A 22,702-nucleotide genomic window follows, 5' to 3' on the forward strand; every position below is an offset into this window, starting at 1 on the left:
AAAATTGGTTAATACTAGTGTATCTTTTTTTCCTTCTTTTTTCCAAGTGAGTGAGAGGAGGGGAGATAATAGAGACAGATTTCCACATGTGCCCACATGGGGATTCACCTGGAAACTCCTGTCTGGGGCCAATGCTCTGTCCATCTGGGGCCATGCTTGCAGCTGAGCCATCCTCAGTGCCCATGGCCAATGCACTGGAACCAATCAAGCCATGGATGTGGGAGGGGAAAGAGAGAGAGGGAAGGAGAAGGGGAAGGAGGAGGGGGAGGGGTGGAGAAGCAGATGATCACTTCTTCTGTATGCCCTGACCAGAAATTGAACCTGGCACATCCCTACTCTGGGCTTATGCCCTAACTGAGGCAACCATCCAGGGTGCCTTTTCTTTTTCTATGTATGGGTAGGAATCCTGCATTCTCTTTTCCTGACCACATCTGAGACATGAGGAAGTTAAGTATCTTGCCTAAGGGCACACAGCTCTTGGTGGTCAAGCTGGGACAGGAGCCAGCTCTTAGCCCTGTGTTTCCCCAGTCCAGCAACCTGGAGCCTTTCCACTTTTCAGCCCAGAAATCATTCCAGCATAACCACAGCCAGTCTGTAGGAGAGACTCTGCCGAGCTGGTTAAGTACGAGTTCACTGAGTGGCTGTGGGCCTTGAGTAGACTGTGAACCCCCCAGGAGCTGTGGCATCACAAGCAGGAGCAACCAGGGTGAAGCTCAGCTTCCACTCTGGTGCTTGCTCTTTGAAAAACTGGGCAAGCTGATTATGAGTGGGGGCTGTTAAGAGGGGAGAACAAGGTTTCTGTCCATGGAAAAGGATCTTCACAGCAGCAGGAGGATCAGGTCAAAGTACACACCTAGCCTGGCCAGGTGGTGACACAGTGGAGGACCCAGGTTCAAAACCCCGAGGTCGCCAGCTTGAGCACAGGCTCACCAGCTTGAGCACGGTGTCTCTGGCGTGGTATCCTAGACATGACCCCATCACCACTGGCTGGGGCCCAAAAGTCATTAGCTTCAAGCTCAAGATTGCTGGCTCGAGCAAGGGGTCACTGTCTGCTGTAGCCCCCGGTCAAGATACATATGCTAAATTAATCGGTGAACAACTAAGGCACTGCAATGAAGAATTGATGCTTCTCATCTCTCTCCCTTCCTCTCTGTCTGGCCCTCTCTCTGACTCTCTCTCTCTCTGTGTCTCTGTAAACAAAACAAACAAACAAACAAACAAAAAAACCCTCCTAATCACTTCTCCTGGCCTTTCCCAACCTCAGTGGCCTCCCCTTGGCCTTTGCCTTTACTGGCCAGCACAACCCTGCCCCTCCAGGTGCCTGAAGGAAGTGGTGTGTGCACAGTGTCCAGTCACACTTGTGAAGTGTCTGTGTGCCTGGTTCAGGTCTCCCTGTAGAGCTGTTTTATTTGTTTAATTATTTGGGGGGGGGGGCAGGGGCTTTCTAGTTGAATCACCACTGGAACAAAATAATTCTGCCTGGATGAGAGTAAAGCCAGTGAATGGTTTGTGGAAGAGGCTGGCTGTGATTGAGAACAAATCTTAGGTCACTTTCCCTTTTCAAAAGGATGATTGGGTGATCAGTTGAGATCATTAGCCATGCAAAGGGACGTTTTACCAGGGAGTTTTCAGAAGTTACTGAAAACTTTGTATGAATTTGTCGGTACTGTCCTCTGAATACAATACTCATTGAAGGGCTACATTTTAATGAACTCTCTTGGACATTCTTACTATGGGAGAAAATAAACCTCTTCTCCCTCACCAGGTGAAAGCAACCCTGAAATCAAAACTAATCACTGGCAACATTTTTCTCCTCTTAAAGGGCAGTCAGTTCCTTATATCTTGCAAAACAAGTAACATTTCTTGTTTTCAATGTCGTCACATTGACCAAAATTAAAAATAGAAAATAGGGGTTATTATTATTACTGTATTTTTAAGTGAGAAGAGGGGAGATAGATTCCTGCATGGGCCCCAACCAGGACCTACCTGGCAACCCCCGTCTGGGGCTGATGATCGAATTAGCCGAGCTATCCTCAGCACCTGAGGCTGATGCTCAAACCAGTCAAAGCACTGGCTGCGCAAGGGGGAGAGGGAGGGCGAGAGAAGCAGATGGTCGCTTCATGTGTTCCCTGACTAGGGATCGAACCCGGTGCTTCTGCACACTGGGCCAACACTATCCACTGAGCCCACAGACCAGGGCTGAAAGGAATATTTTATTGATCTTGGATTTCTTGGAAGGCTGAGAAAAATTTTGCATAAAAAATAAAATTTTATCAAACCTGGCAGATTGTAGTAGGAAAAAAATGTAACAAATGTGGATTTCTTTCTCTTTTCCAGCACAAGGAATCGACTCAGAGGCCCTGCTTCCATTTCCCATCAAACATCCCTCACCCCTCACCTTACACTGATATAAGCTGCTTCTCAGAGATCCCTCACCTCAGAGTATTTGCTGGACAGTGCCAGACCACTGGACACTGAGTCCTGGGGCTATTCCTGACTCTGGAAAGTCAGGACTTTACTTTCAGTGATAGCTTCCAGAAGCTAAATGAATATGAATATTAATACAAAGTCGTAAAACATAAGACTCATTTAGATGCAAAGAAAGAAAGCTTTCCCAGCAGTCACAATAGGTGGTGCTTTTTTGCAGCCTCTTGTGGAGTGTCCTTAGAGCTGCTCACCAGCAGTGTAGGAGCCCTGCCTTCTGATTGAATAGTTTTGTTCACTACTTTTCTCCTTAATTTTCATTCCTTAAGATCTCCTCTACTTGCCCTGGCCAGTTTGCTCAGTGGTAGAGCATCGGCCTGGCGTGCAGGAGTCCCGGGTTCGATTCCCGGCCAGGGCACACAGGAGAAGCGCCCATCTGCTTCTCCACTCCTCCCCCTCTCCTTCCTCTCTGTCTCTCTCTTCCCCTCCCACAGCCAAGGCTCCATTGGAGCAAAGTTGGCCCGGGCGCTGAGGATGGCTCTGTGGCCTCTGCCTCAGGCGCTAGAATGGCCCTGGTTGCAAGAGAACGATACCCCAGATGGGCGGAGCATCGCCCCCTGGTGGGCATGCCGGGTGGATCACGGTCAGGCGCATGTGGGAATCTGTCTGACTGCCTCCCCGTTTCCAACTTCAGAAAAATAAAAATAATAATAATAAAAAAAGATCTCCTCTACTTAACTTTTTTTCAACTTGCCTGCTGTCCTTGACTGTTGCTTTGCCACTGTGACCTGAGAGGGTCCTCAGGAAGAGACTTTGCAAGAACCTTTGAAAACTAGGAGGCTCTGAAGCCCAGAATCAGGATGAGGCTCATTCTAAACTCAACAGGAAGCAGTTAACTTGGAGCAGTGCAGAGGGTGAGGCCCCTTCTGCCATAGCCATTACCATGTGCTGTATGAGGCACATCATGTCAGCTGCAGCTGTTCTCTGTGGCAGCTTCTCAAGGTGTTCAAAAGGCTTCCCTTTTGGAATAATAGGTTTGGTGATGGATTGGAAAGCCTCCCACCATTTGGGTCAGAAGCACCAGCCGTTTCTGCACACCAGCAGTCTGCACATCTGGGGCCAGCTGTGCAGGGCTGTGTCAGGAGGCCTGTTAGCTGGCACTCCTGCCTTGCCTTGTCCTGCTGCTTCCTGCAGGGAAGGCTAGTAGGGGAGAGGTGTTTTGGCGTTCCTCGTTGTTCTTTTGTGTGTCAGCTGCATTATTACTTAGGTAGGAATGTTTGGGGAAATAGATACAAAAAAAGGCAATTCTGTTGGTTTCAATTTTCACACATTGAAAATGAAGCTTTGCCCGTTTTTTTGTGGATTAAGGGTCCTGGCTTCTAAGTGACTTCTTTAACATTCAGCATTCTATAGACTACACACACCTGGCACCACCCAATACAAGAAATTTAAGCTAGGGTTTTGCATTATTGAATCTTACAAAGGGAAGAACCAGTGACTTTTTCAATGATGGGATGGAATTTAAAGAGGTATAAATAAGCTAGTAGAAGGAATGAATAATCAAACCCTGGCAACACCGAATTTAGAAAGGAAAAGGAATCAGTGAAGTGGCAAGGCTACAATTTTAAACAAATGATATCGTCTACCAAGACCTTGGGAAGCACATGTCAAGCCGAACTTTTAAGAACAGTAATTTAAATAGTTAAAATGATGAAACTTGGCAGCACATCCTTAACTTGGAAAGGGCAATAAATGTCAAAAGCTCCTATAACTTATAGATATAAGCAAATGACAAAACGTTCAGAGCTGAGAATTTCCTATCATTCACTCAAAAATAAGCAGTTATAAGCCTGATTTGGGGTATAAGTTCATGTTATAGAACTCTCCTTCCTGATCATCTATAAAGAAAATAGATCATGGAAGGTGTAAAGCCAGTGGCATTGGATTCGGGCAGACGGTAAAGGAACAGAAGAGCCAGAAAATGGTGGGCCGTTCCATTTATTTAAGTCTCATAACAGCTGTCGAGCAAACAGAGGAGACCGCCTACCTCTCACTCAGGGCTCCCAAAGCCCAGACTCATTCTCTGGACTCCCCTGGACTCACAGGCCCCTACCAGGCTCAGCAGGGCTCCCCAATCTCTCAGCATTCCCTTTCTCCCTCTCTCAACTCTCTGCTCTCTCTGGATTCTCTCAGTTCTCCTCTGCCCAACAAAACGGGTTGGAGGAAAAAAAAACTCCTTTTCCAGCAAACAATATCAACAGTGGCCCCTCTTAAGCCTGAAGGCCATCTGCAATTTGCAATCTGTGCCCTGAGGGCAAGCATGTGCTGCATTCTGTAGACTACACACACCTGGCACCGCCCCAATACAAGCAAGCAAACTTAAAAAAAATCATTTGCTTACCCAACAGAAGGTCATGAGTGACACTATCATTGAAGTTTCAGAGTAGTTAGTGGGCAGAGAAGGTGCAGGTGCTGCTGCCGTGCTGGACTGGAGATGGGAACGGAGCAGTGTAAAGCCCTGGTCTGGCTGTAAATGAATGGCATTTAAGGGCAGTATGTTAGACCCAGCAACATGCTGTCTCTGTGGGACTGCCCTCCCCCTCTGTGCTGGATCTGTGCATAGTCCCATTGCCAGCCACTGGGTGTCATCCTTGTCTGCATCTTGTCCTTGTGTTTGGCCTATTGTAACCTCGCTACTTAGTATATTACATCTCTAAATCCATCTCCTCTCAGCTACCTTTCCTCCCACCTGGATTATGGCCACAGTGTCTCCCTGATAACCTGTTCTCCAGTCTTGTCTTTTGATTCATTTTCCCCCCACATGCAGCTTTGATGGTTTTTTTTTTTGTGTGTTTGATCACATCTCTCCACTCCTTCAATAACTTCCTGTTCCCTTTCAGATAAAATCCCAGCTCTTCCATGAACCCTTTCTCACCATTTCTTCTCTTACACTCTTTATTTTTTAAATTTTACTTATTGATTTTAGAGAGAAGGAAGGGAGAGAAAGAGTGAGAAACATCAATTTGTTCCACTTATTTATGTAGTCAGTGTGTCCCAGTAGAGGCCGAGCAGTAGTCTATCAGGTGTCCCTGATTGACTTCCCCAAACAGTGGGACACTCCTGCTTAACAGCAGGGCTGGCAACCTCTTTGAGACTACTCTTGAGGTGGCCATGAGGATTCTACTTAATCAGTGCCGACCCTGACTGCCACCGGAGGAAAGTCACTACCGACATATAAGTTAGTTGCAAGAATCACACAGGCAATTTATTACTCACAAATCCTTTTGGTGTGCCTGGGTGCAGCTTAAAGGGGCTCCGTGGGCGTGCTCTCTCTGCTCTCTGTGGTCAGAGCAGCGTGGAGACAGTCCACATGCTGACTTCCCCAGCAGAGGGGGCCCTTAGCTTTAGTACCTTTTCTGGCCTAAGCCTTCTACCAGGTGTCAATCTACAGGATTAGCACATCAAACCACCTTTTTGGGAGTTCCTAGCAGGAATTTTTAATCTGCCAAAATGTCACATTAAGCCCCTTTTAAGGTGTTCCTAGGGAAGATTCTTTTTTTGTCTTTTTTTGTTTTGTTTGTTTTTTTACAGAGACAGAGAGAGTCAGAGAGAGGGATAGATGAGGACAGACAGACAGGAACGGAGAGATGAAAAGCATCAATCATTAGTTTTTCTTTGCACGTTGCAACACCTTAGTTGTTCATTGATTGCTTTCTCATATGTGCCTTGACTGTGGGCCTTCAGCAGATCAAGTAACCTCTTGCTCGAGCCAGCAACCTTGGGTCCAAGCTGGAGAGCTTTGCTCAAACCAGATGAACCCGTGCTCAAGCTGGTGACCTCGGGTTCTTGAGAACCTGGATCCTCGGCATCCCAGTCCAACGCTCTATCCACTGCGCCACCGCCTGGTCAGGCAAGGGAATATTCTTGTTTATGTTAATCTACATAGTTATGACATCAAGCCACTTTTATCCAAATATAACTTCACACATACACTAACTGGGCCCTGCGCAAAAGGCAGAGTCTGTCTATCATATCTATACACACTAGGTTAATTCCTGTCCAGACGTCATAGCTTTATTTACTTGCCTTAATGGCTTTTAATATTATATCCTTATTTCTATATTTCTGTATATTTAATTACTATAACATTATATTTCGGTAACACAGTGGTTATTTCTTGCATGTGCCCTGACCAGGCATCAAAACCATAACCTTAGTGTATCAGTATGAGGCTATAACCAACTGAGCTGCCCAGCTAAGTCTTTTCTTTTACTCTTATATATTTACAGTGGGTCTTAAAGGCATGATTCTTTCTTTCTTTCTTTCTTTCTTTCTTTCTTTCTTTCTTTCTTTCTTTCTTTCTTTCTTTCTTTCTTTCTTTCTTTCTTTCTTTTTTTGATGGGCCATCACCTTTAATCCTAGCTTGCACCCGGTGGGCAAGTAAAAACACACACTGGGTTCCAAAACCCACTCACTTTCAGTGCTCACAAAGCTACTGACTTATCCGAGTTTTCTAGAATCAAAGGTTTCTAGCTCACCAGACTTATTCACCTCTGTTCCCCATCTCCTTCCTTCTCCCTGCACAAACTGCACAAACTGGCTTCTCACTCAACACTCCGCCATCTTGGCTGCCTCTCCTGGCCTCCTCCACGTGGCCTTTCTCTGCTCTCCTCTCTGCTGTCTCCTCTAATATTAATCACAGGAACCAAGAGCAGCATGGTTCTCTTTCTGTCTCTCTTTTTCTGTTAACTTTGTGTCTTTGATACAGTACTAGTTCTTCTGCCTTTAATACCCTTCCTATCCTCCCTTTAGCTTGGCTGGCTACCCTATGTTCTTCCAGCAAGTCTCAGCTCTTTCCTAGGTTCTCCATAGTCTTACTTAGGAAAACACTTGTTTGTGTCCGCCAACTTGTCTGCTTCACACCTCACCCCAGACTTGGAACAATGGAGGGTAACAGGGTCATGCACCATTGTATCAATATTTCCTGCACAGAATACCTGCATGAGTTGATTCAGAATAAAATTTTATTGAATGTTGTATTAAGTAATGATAGGGGACTCAAAGGTCTCTACAGGTTTTCAGGGTATCACACTTTCTAGTGTTGTACAATTGCAAATTTGATCAATATTGCCTGTACTTAAAAGATCCAGTTATTTGTCTGGTATTTTTCTATCAGATATCCGAGGTTTTTTTTCATATTTTACTTAGAATGCTAATGTGTGCCTTTCTGGAGAAGCTGGTTGCTAGGCCGTTCTTTCTCTTTGAATTAGTCTATCTGAATTAATGGTTGATCCTTGCCAGCTTTTCTTTTCCCTAAGTTGTTGAGAAGAGGCACTTCAGTTGATCATTCTTTTATGTTATTTCCATTATTCAGTTTGTTTATTATTGTTGAACATTTGAACTTTGCACACATGATCTCTGTCCTTAAATGGTACTGACTCCTGTGGGTGAGGGCCACCTCAGCCTTTATATGGGGCCACGAATCCCACAGGCTTTAACCTGTTTGTCCTTGATTGTCATAAGGCCCCATTAAGTCATCAGAATGTCACCATCATCCTTATTTTATTGAGACTCAGAGAAGTAACACAATTTTCTCAAGTGGCCAAGCAAAACCAGAATTAAGTCTTTAGCTTTCATTCTACATTTTTTATCTTATTCTCTGCTGAACCTTAAGCACTGCACTAAATGATTTGCCCTCAGGCAAACCAAGTGTTGTTCAGTTAATTTATCTCATGTATAATTTTTTCTGTTCTATTTTTTTTTTAATTTAAACTTGTCACATCACCTTCAAGTTGGTTTTTCAGTGGATGTGTTTCTAAAGGGAAACACCAGCAATCAAATTTCAGTTGTTGAAACAACCCTATGTGTGCCATGTTGACTGTTTATAACTTTTTACATACCCTTCCTTACCTGACCTCTAGTGGATGTAGTATTAATCAACACCAAAATGCTCACACCAAAAAAAGAAAAAAAAGCCTCCACCAAATCTTCAGTTTTAAAAATGAGATTAGTTTATAACATGAACTCTGGCCAGAGTGATGACAACCTTTAAACTTTCAAACACTGAGCAGGGACCTTACACGTCTTATATCACAGTTTCCAAGACGGGGTAGGTGTATCACCAGATAAGGATATGTGTGTGTGTGAATAATTGTGTATGTGTATGAGCGTAGGTGTATTGAAATCTGTACATGTAAATGTGTGTATACAACATAATGATTAGACATTTATATAATTTATCAAGTGATCCCCCCAACAATTCTAGTACCTACCTGGCACCGTACATAGTTATTACAAGATATCACAATATTATTGACTATGTTCCCTGTGCTGTATTTTACATCCCATGCCAGTTAGAATGATACATCTCAATCTTTTCCCCTTTTCACCTATTCCCCAAAATCCCTTCCATCTGTTGTCCACAGATGTTCCCTATATCTGTGAATCTGTTTCTGTTTTGTTTGCTTTTTAGATTCTATATATCAGTAAAAGTCATATGGTATTTGCCTTTTTATCTCTGACTTATTTCATTTAGCATAATACCCTCTAGATCAGCGGTTCTCAACCTGTGGGTCGCGGCCCCAGCGGGGGTCGAACGACCAAAACACAGGGGTCGCGACCCACAGGTTGAGAACCGCTGCTCTAGATTCATTCGTATTTTTTTAAATGAGAGATTTCATTCCTTTTTTGTAGCTAAATAACATTCCATTGTTTACATCATCATCATTATGCCTTTTTTTAAATCCAATTTGTCTTGTCATTGGAGCATTTAATCCATTTAAATTTAAAGTAATATATCTCTATTTATCTATCTATTTATATCTTTTTTCCCTTCTTAAAGAAGACCCTTTAACATTTCTTGTAATACTGGTTTGATGGTGGTGAATCCTTTTGCTAATTCTTATCTGGAAAGCTATATCTCTCCTTTGATTCTAAATGATAGCTTTGCTGGATAGAGTAATCTTGCTTATAAGTCCTTGTTTTTCACCACTTTCAATATTTCTTGCCAATTCCTATTCTAGCCTGAAATGTTTCTGTTAAAATATCAGCTAACAGTCTTGTGAGTTTGGGGGGAGCTCTCTTGTAGGTAACTACCTGCTTTCTTCTTCCTGCATTTAAGATTCTCTCTTTTCTTTAACCCTTGTCATTTTAATTATGCTGTGTCTTGGTGTGGGCCTCTTTAGGTTCATCTTGTTAGTGATCCTCTGCACTTCCTGGACCTTTGTGTCTATTTCCTTTGTCAGGTTAAAGAAGTTTTCCTTCATTAGTTTTTCAAATGGTTTTCAATTCCTTGCTTTCCCTTCTTCTGATACTTCTCTGATGAAACTGTTGTTATGCTTGATGTCATCCCAGAGGTCCTTCAAACTGTCTTCATTTTTTATTATTTTATTTTTGCTGTTCTGATTGGGTATTTTTTGCTATCTTATCTTTCAAAACACTGATCAAGACTACTGCTTCCTATAGTCTGTTGTTGATTCCATCTAGTATATTCTTCATTTCAATTATAGTCTTTATTTCTGACTAGTTCTTTTTTTTTTTTTTTTTTTAACAGAGACAGAGAGGCAGAGAGAGGGATAGACAGGGACAGACAGGAACAGAGAGATGAGAAGCATCAATCATTAGTTTTTTGTTGTGCGTTGCAACACCTTAGTTGTTCATTGATTGCTTTCTCATATGGGCCTTGACCACAGGCCTTCAGCAGACCAAGTAACCCCTTGCGCAAGCCAGCGACCTTGGGCTCAAGCTGGTGAGCTTTTTGCTCAAACCAGATGAGCCCTCAAGCTGGCGACCTCGGTGTCTCGAACCTGGGTCTTCTGCATCCCAGTCCGACTCTCTGTCCACTGCGCCACTGTTTGGTTAGGCAGACTAGTTCTTTTTTTATGTTTTCTATTTCCATTTTATGTTTTCTATCTCTTTGTTGAAGTTCTCGCTGAGATCACTGAGCATCCTTATAACCAGTGTTTCGAACTCTGCATCTGGTTTGTCTTCATTTTGCTTAGTTCTTTTTCTAGAGATTTGTTCTGTTCTTTAATTTGGGACACATTTCTCTGTCCTTTCATTTGGTTGCCTCCTTGTGTTTGTTTCTGTGTATGAGGTAAATCTGCTATATCTTCCAATTTTGGCCGAGTGGCCTTAAATAGTAGGTGTTCTGTGTGGCCCAGTGACCCAGTCTCCCTGGTCCCCTGAGCTGGGTGCTCCTGACATGACGTATGTGTGGGTTGTGTGCGCCCTTCTGTTGTAATTGAGCCTGGATTGCTTTGGGCACCTCAGTGGGTCATTGGTTGTGTGAACTGACCATGACTACAATGGAAAGCGGACCCTGTGGAGTGAGATTCTCTTTCAGCAGGACTTGCTAAGTCTACACTTTGTCGCATTTATAAAGCTAATTGGGTGGTGCTCTGGTGTTAGTGTTAAGCTGGCCTAGGTGTGTTAGTTCTGGGGCCTCCTGGAAGGAACTTGGGTTCAAGCTAAGGTCAATTGCTACCTGTACCCAGCCCTAGGCCACCTGGTAGGAGCTACAAAATGATCTGGAGATGGTTGCTACCTGTGCTGGGCTTAGATATGCCTGGGAGAACCTGTGCTATGGACTGAAGTCGGCTGCTGCTGGTGCTGGGCTTGGAGCCGCTTAGCAAGCATTGCGGGGCATGCCAATACCAGCTACTGCTTATTTGGAGTTTGTGGACCTTTGAGAGATTTTATGGAAATCCACAGCATGCACCCACATTGGCTGCTTGTGTAGATTAACCTCTGAAAGAGGTATGGTGGTCTTGTGATTTGGGTATTGTAGATTCTCAGATAATCACTAGGGTAGGACAAGAGCAGAGGTAGCTAGCCAAGTTGATGGAGACCCAGATTAGGCACCCACCTGCGCTGGTGAGCTGGGTTATGGGGAGGGCTCAACAGAGGAACAGTGGTGCTTGCCAGCACTTCAGTCCCAGACAGAGCTGCCTCTCCAGCTCTTACCTTAAAATCAGACAATTCAGTTTCTCTCCATATATTTCTGGTGCTCTCTGAGTTGCTGTCCCTTCTCTTAAGCCTAAGATGAATGTTTGTGAATTGATGAGTCTGTGTTTGGGTCCTTTAAGAAGATTGCTGGGTCTGCATCAGCTTTTTGTCTCACTGGATGGAGTGCCCGCTGATTTTCACAGCTGGCTGTGGTGGGGACTTCTCTTCCTGGCACTGGTGCACTAGGCTGGAGAGCCTGGTGTGGGCTGGGACCCCTCACTCCTTAGGGGGGACCTTTGTAGCCAAGACATTCCTCCCAGTTCTTAACCACCATAACTGGATGTGGCACCAGCCTGTTCAGCATCTACTCCTCTTCTACCAGTCTTGATATGGCTTCTTTTCTATATCCTAGTTGTAGGTCTTCTGTTCAGCTAGCCTTCTGGTGGTTCTCAGGGTGTTGGTTCTGTAATTTAGTTGTAAATTTGATGTGGTCGTGGGAGGAGGCAAACACAGTGTGTACCTATTCTGCCATCTTGACTAGTTTTTCATGGTTATGTTTTTTTATTTATAGAATATACATGATTTTTACATGTTTGTGTATACATGTATACATATATGTATACACAAACAGACATGACTTTTTCCCAAAACTCCCTTTTTTACTATGTTTTTATTTTTGTATTTGTTTAATTAGCACATAAAATTGTGCACATATTGCCTGGCGGTGGCGCAGTGAATAGAGTGTTGGACTGGGATGCTGAGGATCCAGGTTTGAGACCCTGAGGTCGCCAGCTTGAGCGCGTGCTCATCTGGTTTGAGCAAAAAGCTCACCAGCTTGGGCCCAGGGTCACAGACTCAAGCAAGGGGTTACTCGGTCTGCTGAAGGCCCACGGTCAAGGCACATATGAGAAAGCAATCAATGAACAACTAAGGTGTCGCAATGCGGAACAAAAACTAATGATTGATGCTTCTCATCTCTCCGTTCCTGTCTGTCTGTCCCTGTCTATCCCTCTCTCTGACTCTCTGTCTCTGTAAAAAAAAAAAAAAAAAAAAAAAAAAGCACATATTCATTTTATCGTCTTTATTCCGTTTTTCTATTACCCCAAGTTCTTGAAGGCCATATCTTACTGTTTGTTTTGTGTTCTGACTTGCTTGTAAAAGATTTCTTTTATGATTTGCTAGTTTGGGTGGGGAGCCTGTCTTTGGAGGGCAGAATCAGATGGGGCCTTGGTAGCTGGCTCTCCAGAGCAATGTACAGTCGGTTCTTTATATCAGTGGGGACCACGTTCGCAGTTTCAATCAACTGCAGGTTGAAAATATTAGAAAAATATTGTAACATTGTTTCTCGTGTATTAGGTACACTAGGTGTACTAGGTAGTTAGGTCTACACGGGCATCTGAACTGAGCACATACCGACATTTTTTTCTTGTCATTATTCCTTAATAAACAATTCAGTATAGCAGTGATTTACATAGCATTGACATTATATTAGGTATTGTGAGTAATCTAAGATGATTTAAAGTATACGAGAAGATTGTGTGGGTTATATGCAAGCATAACACCATTTTTTATACAGCATAATGGCTTGAATGCTTCAGGAGTTTGGTATTCAAAGGTCCTGGAACCACAAATGGCCAGTTTGCAGCCTTTCTCTAAAGAATAAGATTTGCTTTTTCAGTAAATAACAGTCTGATAAAGCAGAGAATGTGGGTGCTAATGTGGCTAAGGCAGGGTATTTTTTTATTATCATCTTTAACAAGGAAAAATACCACTTGCTTAACTGTGGAGTTTAGGTGAGCAAGTCGTAGCACGAAACTATGAGCGCTGCTGGCTTGTGGTGTCCCAGCAAAGAGCAGACTTTATAGAGAAGATGAGGATGAGTCTACCTGAACTCCAGCCAGCTTGAATTCTCACATGGTGGCTTTCTTGGGGTTCTGAGCAGTGTCCTCACTTGGACTAGAAGAAGCTGCAGGCACAGTGACTGAAGGATTTTCCCAGAATCCTTGAATATATTAGCAATTGAAGGTTGAAAAAATTGAAAATTAATCTTGACTTTCCTTAGTTATCAGATGGATATTCATTTATTTTCTTTCTCTTTCTTTAAAGATTTGAACATGGAATTCAATCCTTCAGACCATCCCCGGGCCAGCACAATATTTCTCAGTAAATCTCAGACAGACGGTAGGTTATTAATTTATGCTTCTCCCCTCCCCTCCCCTCCCCTCCCCTCCCCTCCCCTCCCCTCCCCTCCCCTCCCCTCCCCTCCCCTCCCCTCCCCTCCCCTCCCCTCCCCTCCCCTCCCCTCTTTCCTGCCCTGCCCTGCCCTGCCCATGTTAATAAGTACTAGCCTAAATCTTGATTATTCTACTAGATGTGATTCTCAGGGTAAAGCTAGAATCCTCTGTAATGACCTCCAAACTCATTGTTTGATGGTGGTTATCTTGAGGTGTCTTCGTTTTGTATTAAGTTATGTTTCTAGAATTTGGTATTGAAAGTAGCTATCCTTGTTTTGCCAATAAGCTTTGTGCATTCTGTATCATTAGTTTCTATCCCTAGAGTCAAGTATTTCTTTAAGAATTGATATCTGCATAAATTCTCTAAAAATAAGTATTTATTTTAGACAGTATGAAAAGAAAGCAAAGTAAGTTTTGTCCCAGGTGTATTGTAATTTCTCCTGGGTTTTTGCTTCTCAGCACTGGCTTATCTCACTGTTCCCTGGCCCTGACTACAGAGGAGACGTAAAACTTACACCGTGCCGTGACATGAACCTTCTCATGTGGATTCCTGTAGAAAAGAGTAGCAGCAGGACTGTGTCAGACGGTGATGCTGTGCTCTGGATGTTAAGAGTGTCTAGGTGATTCTACCCCTGGCTCCTGGCAGATTGCTGACCTCTAATTTAGAGAAGATCCTCAACTGACTAGAAAATAATTTTTTTATTATTATTATTACTTTTTTGTATTTTTCTGAAGCTGGAAACAGGGAGGCAGTCAGACTCCTGCATGCGCCCGACCGGGATCCACCTGGCACGCCCACCAGGGGGCGATGCTCTGCCCATCTGGGGCATTGCTCTGTTGCAACCAGAGTCATTCTAGCGCCTGAGGCAGAGGCCATGGAGCCATCCTCAGCAACCGGGCCATCTTTTGCTCCAATGGAGCCTCGGCTGCGGGAGGGGAAGAGAGAGACAGAGAGGAAGGAGAAGGGGAGGGGTGGAGAAGCAGATGGGCGCCTCTCCTGTGTGCCCTGGCTGGGAATCGAACGCGGGACTTCCGCACACCAGGCCAACGCTCTACCACTGAGCCAACTGGCCAGGGCTAGAAAATAATTTTTAACATATTTAAGACAGTTTATTATAAGAACTGATAACTCCTCCAGTGATGATTAGGTAACAGTTTTGACAGGGTATAATGCTGATTGGTGATCTTTTTTTTTTTTTTTTTTTTTTCTTTTCATTTTTTCGAAGCTGGAAACGGGGAGGCAGTCAGACAGACTCCCGCATGCGTCCGACCGGGATCCACCCGGCATGCCCACTAGGGGGCGATGCTCTGCCCATCTGGGGTGTCGTTCTGTTGCAACCAGAGTCATTCTAGCGCCTGAGGCAGAGGCCACAGAGCCATCCCCAGCGCTCGGGCCATCTTTGCTCCAATGGAGCCTCACTGCGGGAGGGGAAGAGAGAGACAGAGAGGAAGGAGAGGGGGAGGGGTGGAGAAGCAAATGGGCTCCTCTCCTATGTGCCCTGGCCGGGAATCGAACCTGGGACTCCTGCACGCCAGGCCGATGCTCTACCGCTGAGCCAACCGGCCAGGGCCTGATTGATGATCTTTAATTAAGAAGACCCCTGACTTGATTTGAGAGAATTTGCTGCATTTATTTTAAAAACTCACTGTTTCCAAGGATAAGAATAAATCATTGTGGGCTTTAAGTACTTAAGAATTTTGAGTGTATTGGGTAAAACAAAGATATTTTTCTTGGCCTGATGAAGTAGGGAGCCATTGGAAGAGGTGCAGGATATTATAAGGAAAGGAAAGTTGCAGTGAGGATGAAGATAGTGAAAAATGAGAATCAAAACCATTTTTTGCACTTGATGATAGTGCTGTGTAAACAGGTTACAAGACTGGCATACTTCTGGGTTTGGTTCTTGCTTCCAGTGAATTCAGGGCACAGACCAACATCATCCTGAAATGTCTCTAGCTAGAGTCTCACGGAGTTGCAGCAGAGCCTCTGAAGAGATGACACGTACCTTGACCATTCTGTAAAAGGGTATGCAGCAGTTGTCCGACCAACAAGGACTACTCCAGGGGCAGTTAGGGGTGTGTGTCATCCCTTTACCTTGCTGCAGATCTTGTCTCCTTCTTTTCTGAACACAGTACTTTGGTCCCTTCGACCCTTTTGGTCATTGTTCAGTTTCTCCTTAATACTGGAGCTGTCCAGTCAGCATGTGAGCCTGTTTGAGTCTCAGAGTGCCATACTTCCCTGAGCTGTCCGTCTCTCCTCCTCTTCAGTGACAGCTTCTATGCCTCTCTGCCTTCTCCGCTTGTCTGTCCCCACCCAGTCATCCACCAGCTCCATCTGGGCACGGTGTGGTCAGGGTGAGCTGGTGACCGCTCGTGCTGCCGCCGCCAGGGGCCCTCCCCTCTCCCTTGGCTTCCCATCTTTAGACAGGTCAGTTCCCGAAAACAAGCCCATCTAATGAATAATTACTTTATAAATAATGAAAATAAGTTAAAATAAGTGAATTGATAACTTTAACAAGATGATGCTTTGGTGAATAGATTTCTAGAGAATTGAGTATTTGGGAAATTTATTCTGAGAACTCTTCTGTTTTTAAGGGTCTTTCTCAGTTACTTTAAGCACCATTTCCCATTCTACCTTTTAATGTTAGTATTTTCTGGGGTTCTCTGCTGTACTTTCTTTTGTTTCTCATAGTTTCTCACTGCTTCCATGTCAACTGTTATGTCTAGCCAGGTTTTCTCTGCATGCATGAAACCCACAGACCCGACAGTGAGAGCAGTAGGCCTCTCTGACCCCACCACTCTGTTAGGCTCCTGACTGCGCCAGGCCAGGCTGAGGTGTGTAGACTCTTACACTCCCCATCTCACCTCCGACAGTGGTACTGGAGCTGACTCCACTGGCTGTGGGAGCTGATCCTGCATGTTTCTTCCCAGATTCAGTGATAGCATGCTGGGAGTTTGAAATGGCTGTGACAGGACTCTGAGCCTGTGGAGAGGGGCCAGCACCACAATTAGGGCTTCTGTTTAGGCTGCACGTCATTGTGTCCAGGTGATCAATGAGGTATTAATTTTTGCCTTAGAATTCCTTGCATCTGACTACTCTGTCCTAGTCCTCCCACTGCCTCCTTTGTTCAACCTCACAGTTCCTCACGTGGGCTACTGCTGCAGCCCCTGAACCACCCTTTGACCTGATCCCTTTTCAGGGCTGTCCTGGCTACTGCTAGGCGAGGAGACTATGTGCACATCAGACTTGATTGTGTCACTCGCTTGCTTAAACTTTTTTAACAGCTTAGAATTCAGCTCCAACACCTTAGTGTTGAGCCGGCCTTGGTGATCTGTTACATGCAGCTCCCTTGCGTGCCGTTTGCCTGTGTTTCTGTGTGCTCACCTGGCGTCCACACAGCTCAATCCTGCTGTCACTTTTGACCCCTCAGACTGAGCTGAGTGGGCTTGGGTGAGCCCTGCAGTCGCCCATGAGACTACACCATATTGTGGTGTATAAAATCCTTTTCAGTCACAGCCAGCTCCTAGAGGGAAAGGGACAGACACTTCCTAGCAGGTCTCACTGCTCCCTGTGCCTTGCTCCACCTGATTGGAAGAAGGAATAATGACAAACCAAGGAACATTCTTGATTTGGTTATGATCATTCTTTTCTTGGATAAACTTTTATTTCTGTTCAAGACCCCCATACTCAAGATACCAGAGCAGTTCAGAACTGTGGGTCCCACCTGTTGCAGTTGTTTAATTGGAATAAATGATAGGACCTGCAGTTATAAGGTATACAGCACCTTTTAGATCTCTTTCTTTTGAATGTGATGATCTCTCTTCAGGCTGATGTAGAATAGGCTTGGGTAATGAGTGTTATGTTAGAGCAGCTGCTGCTGGTTTCTGCTCTACAGACTTCATCCTTGCTGTCCCCAGCATTTGATGTCTTGACACATGGCTCTGTGCACCATGCTGCCCACCGGTCCACTGTCCCTTGTCCTTATTTAGGTGGAACTGGCATGAAGTTATTAATTTCCTGACTGTTAAATTCCTTTTCCTCTGATACCAAAGAGATCTAGGCTACACTTGAACCTTTTTCTGAGTGTTCAAAAGGAGACTGGAAACTTGACCATCACCAAAATAAAATTGAGTGCTTGCCTAATTAGCCTTCCCCAGCTGGCTGCCATCAGGAAAGTTTTGTCCAAAGCCAGACTGACTGCTCTCAGCCATTTCTTCACACAATAGGATATAATTGCAGAACTTCTGTATGTGAGGACCTTTCAACAAAGTTCCTTGTGGAGCATGGGTGGTGGTGGGGCTACCATGTGAGAGAGAAATTAGCTTGCTTGTTCTGTCTTGGCTGTTCATGTTGTCACTTTGGCATGTGGGAAGAATTGCTATCCTGAGTGCCTTTTTCTTTTTTGTGCCGTTCTAATTCAAAGACATGAGAACTTGCTTTTAACTTTCAGGAGAAAGCAGCCACACTATACCTTTTTATTTATTTATTTTGTGAGAGAAGGAGGGAGAGAGAGAAAGACAAACGAGAGAGGAAAAGCATCAACTCGTATTTGCGGCACTTTAGTTGTTTATTGATTGCTTTCTCATACGTGCCTTGACTGGGGGACTCTAGCTGGGCAAGTGGCTCTTTGCTCAAGCCAGACTTTTGGGCTCAAGCCAGCAACCAGGGGGTCATGTCTATGAATCCATGCTCAAGCCAGTGACCTTGTGGTCTCAAACCTGGGTCCTCAGTGTCCCAGGTCAACGCTCTGTCCACTGTGCCACCACTTAGGCACACTTTTTAAATTTTAATTAATATGGTTTTTATAAGTTCTTTGACTTACAAAGAACGTGGACAAAAATAAAAACATGCATGTATGTAATCTCTGTGTTTCTCAACTTACTTGAGATAATTGAAGAAATAAAAATAGTGTCTCTTGAGTGTCTTGAAGCCAAAATAGAAACATTAAAATTAAAAAATAAAAATATGAGCCATGGTTTTCTTTGTACATTCTTTCCGAGTACTGAGATGGAAAACATGTTCCGTGGCTTTCTTTGTTTGGGGTCATGCTTTTGGTCCTGGACAGTTATGAACATGTGCATCAGGAGAGTACCGACCTTTCTGTGCTCCTTTTACCTGGCCTTTAGCAGCCACTGACTGCTGTGCCTGTCGGGGACCTCGTCCATCAACCACTACCTGCCCTTCCTGCTGTTCAATCTGCATCTCTCCAGTCCTCTTTATCAACGTCCTGTGCACTGTCCATCGCTGTCAGTCTCCACCATGTGTATCAGGCCCTGTAGGGATGGGAGCCCAAAGCTTTTTTTTTTTTTTTTTTGTATTTTTCTGAAGCTGGAAACGGGGAGAGACAGTCAGACAGACTCCCGCATGCGCCCGACCGGGATCCACCCAGCACGCCCACCAGGGGCGATGCTCTGCCCACCAGGGGGCGATGCTCTGCCCCTCTGGGGCGTCGCTCTGTTGCGACCAGAGCCACTCTAGTGCCTGGGGCAGAGGCCAAGGAGCCATCCCCAGCGCCCGGGCCATTTTTGCTCCAGTGGAACCTCGGCTGCGGGAAGGGAAGAGAAAGACAGAGAGGAAGGAGGGGGGGGTGGAGAAGCAGATGGGCGCTTCTCCTCTGTGCCCTGGCCGGGAATCGAACCTGGGACTTCTACACGCCAGGCTGACGCTCTACCACTGAGCCAACCGGCCAGGGCTCAAAGCTTTTAAACTAATGATTTTCATACTTTTCTTTTCTTGGTTTCCATACTATGGAAAAAAAATTTGAAAAAGTATAACTCTTAAACATTTTTATGTTGTCTTTAAAATTTTTTTATCTCATCAAAAAATACAATTTCTGGTGTATTGTAAACATTGGTACTTTATCATTATTTTTTTGGACTCAAAACTTTATTTTTTTTAATTTTTTTTTATTTTTTGCAGAGACAGAGAGTGAGTCAGAGAGAGGGATAGACAGGGACAGACAGACATGAACGGAGAGATGAGAAGCATCAATCATTAGTTTTTCATTGCGCATTGCAACACTTTAGTTGTTCATTGATTATTCTCCCATATGTACCTTGACCGCGGGCCTTCAGCAGACTGAGTAACCCCTTGCCGGAGCCAGCGACCTTGGGTTCAAGCTGGTGGGCTTTTGCTCAAACCAGATGAGCCCGCGCTCAAGCTGGTGACCACGGGGTCTCAAACCTGGGTCCTCCGCATCCCAGTCCGAAGCTCTATCCACTGCGCCACCGCCTGGTCATGCTGGACTCAAAACTTTAATCGGAACACCAACATACACACAAAAGGGCATTTCTACCCTGGCTCACAGCAACATGTCATTAGTTACAGAAACTGCCCCCAACCCCCACTATGGCTACTGACTTTCCACAGGGTTTCTGCCCTCTGTTTGGTATCAAAATTCCTCATTGAACACACTTCTCAATTTGAGTTCCCACTTCTGCCCCACCCCACAACACTTTGTTCTCCCTTTGGCGTATAAAAGGCCTGCTGCCCAGACTGGACAGTTTCAAAGGCAGGGACCATGTACAGGAAGTTGAATGTTTTGGCCATCAGAAAACAAACACATAGACACAGGCAACAGGATGGCAAAATTCAGAGGAAAGGGAAGGGTGAGGGTAGGTAGAGAAGGGCAAAGTGGGGAAAATAGGGATGGAAAGAGACTTTTCTTGGGGTAAAGGGAGCACAATACTGTGTGTAGATGATGTTGAGTTGTACACTTGAAACCTGTAAGGTTTTGAGAACCAGTGTCATCCCAATAAATTAAAAAACAAAAAAAGAAAACCAGTATTCTCCCCACTGTGCAGTAGGCCCAGTGATCCACCATTAAGTTCCCAGTGTCAATAACAAAATGAGCAGAACTCAAGGTGCAAAGTTTAAAAAGCCCAAGAGCACAGGTCACATACTCCTAAACTTTTTTTTTTTAATAGATTTTTTTTTTTCTTTTTACAGAGACACACACAGAGAGAGAGAGAGAGAGAGAGAGAGAGAGAGAGAGAGAGAGAGATAGGGACAGACAGGAATGGAGAGAGATGAGAAGCATCAATCATCAGTTTTTCGTTGAGACACCTTAGTTGTTCATTGATTGCTTTCTCATATGTGCCTTGACCGTGGGGCTACAGCAGACCGAGTAACTCCTTGCTCAAGCCAGCGACCTTGGGTTCAAGCTGGTGATCTTTGCTCAAACCAAATGAGCTCGCGCTCAAGCTGGCGACCTTGGGGTCTCGAACCTAGATCCTCCACATCCCAGTCCAACGTTCTATCCACTGCGCCACCGCCTGGTCAGGCTACACCTAAACTTTTTGAGTGCCAATAATATGAAAGATATTAAATGTCCAGTCTCTTCATAAGATTCTGTTTGTAAAAAAAAAAAAAGAAGATCTGTTTGTGCTTCAGTAAACATGTGACTTGTTCATTTAGTGGGTAGGGGCACAAGAGCCCAGAGATGAGGGGCTATCAAGAGGCATCAGGCTGTGTGGTTCCATGAGGTGAGTCTCTGCTGATACTTTAAATAAAACTACCCCTCTTAAAAATTTTTAAATTGATTTTAGAGAGAGAGGAAGAGAAAGAGAGAGGGAGAGAGAGAGAGATTGACTTGTTGTTCCACTTATTTGTGCACTCATTGGGTAATTCTTGTATGTGCCCTTACTGAGGATCAAACCTTCAACCTTGGTGTATCAGGACGACACTAACCAACTGAGCCACCCTGCCAGGGCAAAACTACCCCTCTTTTAAAATGTGTTTCAGATAAAATCTCAATACCATAGTGATTTGATAATCTACCATCAGTCATTTAAAAATGTAATAACACACTCTTCTTTAATAGTTGGACTTGCATATTGTAAGGTATTTTTCCCCGCCGAGAAGGAAGGAAGAGGGCCGGAGCCGCAAAGTGTGGAATAATAAACGGCTTTATAGAGTACAGAGCGCACACCCCGCCCGGCAAGGTTCCCTGGCCCCGAGGAAAGAAAGAGAAATGGAGGTGAAAGATGGAGGTCAGGGAAGTTGCAAAGATTAAACCACGTGGGAGATATTTAAAGGGTCCCTCTAGGGAAGTGGAGCTACTGTGACGTGGTAAAATTTCACTGACTGGCAGATGATCGCTTCTTTCCAAATGGTTCCTGGGAAGCTTCCTTTGGTGGGCTTGATTGTGGGTGGTCCTAGCCAAAGTGGGTGGGTCTTAGTTCCCCACGTGACCATCCCTCTATCCACTGACTTTACATTCTGACCTTTTGTGTTAAATAGAAAAAGGGGCGCCGTTTATTCGTCTGGCTACTTCCTGCTGAATAGGGGCATCGTGGGGAGGGGGAGATCAGAAGGTGGTGGCTTTGAGGGGTGTCAGGAGGAATATCTGTGTGGCTGTGAGTTGAGAAACTTCGCAGATGCGGTCCTGTAAGGATTAAAAAAAGAGAGAGGAGTAATAGGGGAATTTGCAGGGTCCAGCCTTTTGATGAGCTGGAGATGGATGGAGTCCAGTGGTTCCGACTGCCAGAGGTCCTATAAGGAGGCAAGCTTGAGGCAGAACTGCATGTCAGGAGTGGCGTAAAAAGGGAAAAGGAAGAGGGTCCCATCCATTCCCATAACCGAAACCTGTGAGGGAACTAGAGGTCCAGAGTATTGGGTTCTCCGAGTCCAGGCCGTGTCCTAGGAGTTCGAGCGATGCACCCACCTGGCTGGATTGGCCTTCCATTTGGGCAGCTTGTCCCCCATGTAGAGGCGCTGAGGAAAAGACCTGTTGCCCAATGGGGCAATCACTCTGCCAGCAACTGGACTGCTTGCAGTCAGGGCAGGGCTCAGTGGGCAGCTGCAGGCAGGGCCCCTGCCGGAGCCAGTGGTCCTGCTTGCCACACTTAAAGCAAGCTGCTGGTGGCTCTGCTGGTCTCAGGGTTGCCACAAGAGTCGGGGTTTGGAGTATTACCTTCTGCTGCATGGGGGCCTGGCAAAACAGCCTTGGCCTGTTTCTACTAATTGGGACCCTTAAAAACTTTAAATGCCATGTTCACAGGTTTCGGATAGGGGTTTGGGGGATTGGGAATAAGAGGAGGGGGGCTCGTGCAGAGCCCGGCACCCAGATCCCACAGGAAAAACGCTGGAGCCAAAGGCA

At 45.0% G+C, this 22,702-nt stretch overlaps 1 protein-coding gene across 3 annotated transcripts in view; it reads left to right on the top strand.

Moving 5' to 3' along the window:
- CCNY (cyclin Y) overlaps window positions 1-22,702 on the top strand; it is a 187,903-nt gene that overhangs the window by 97,073 nt on the left and 68,128 nt on the right. For 2 of the 3 annotated variants that reach the window (XR_010725677.1, XM_066233294.1), the window contains exon 2: window positions 13,477-13,551. The exons of the other annotated variant lie outside the window; for it this stretch is intronic. Coding sequence is in view for 1 of the 2 variants with exons in the window: in XM_066233294.1 (XP_066089391.1) it covers window positions 13,477-13,551 (75 nt within the window). In the remaining variant the exon portion in view is untranslated. The remainder of the gene's footprint in view (window positions 1-13,476; window positions 13,552-22,702) is intronic. 3 annotated transcript variants of the gene reach the window in all.

This window comes from Saccopteryx bilineata, chromosome 5 (genome assembly GCF_036850765.1).
Source record: "Saccopteryx bilineata isolate mSacBil1 chromosome 5, mSacBil1_pri_phased_curated, whole genome shotgun sequence".
Classification (NCBI taxonomy): Eukaryota; Metazoa; Chordata; class Mammalia; order Chiroptera; family Emballonuridae; genus Saccopteryx; species Saccopteryx bilineata.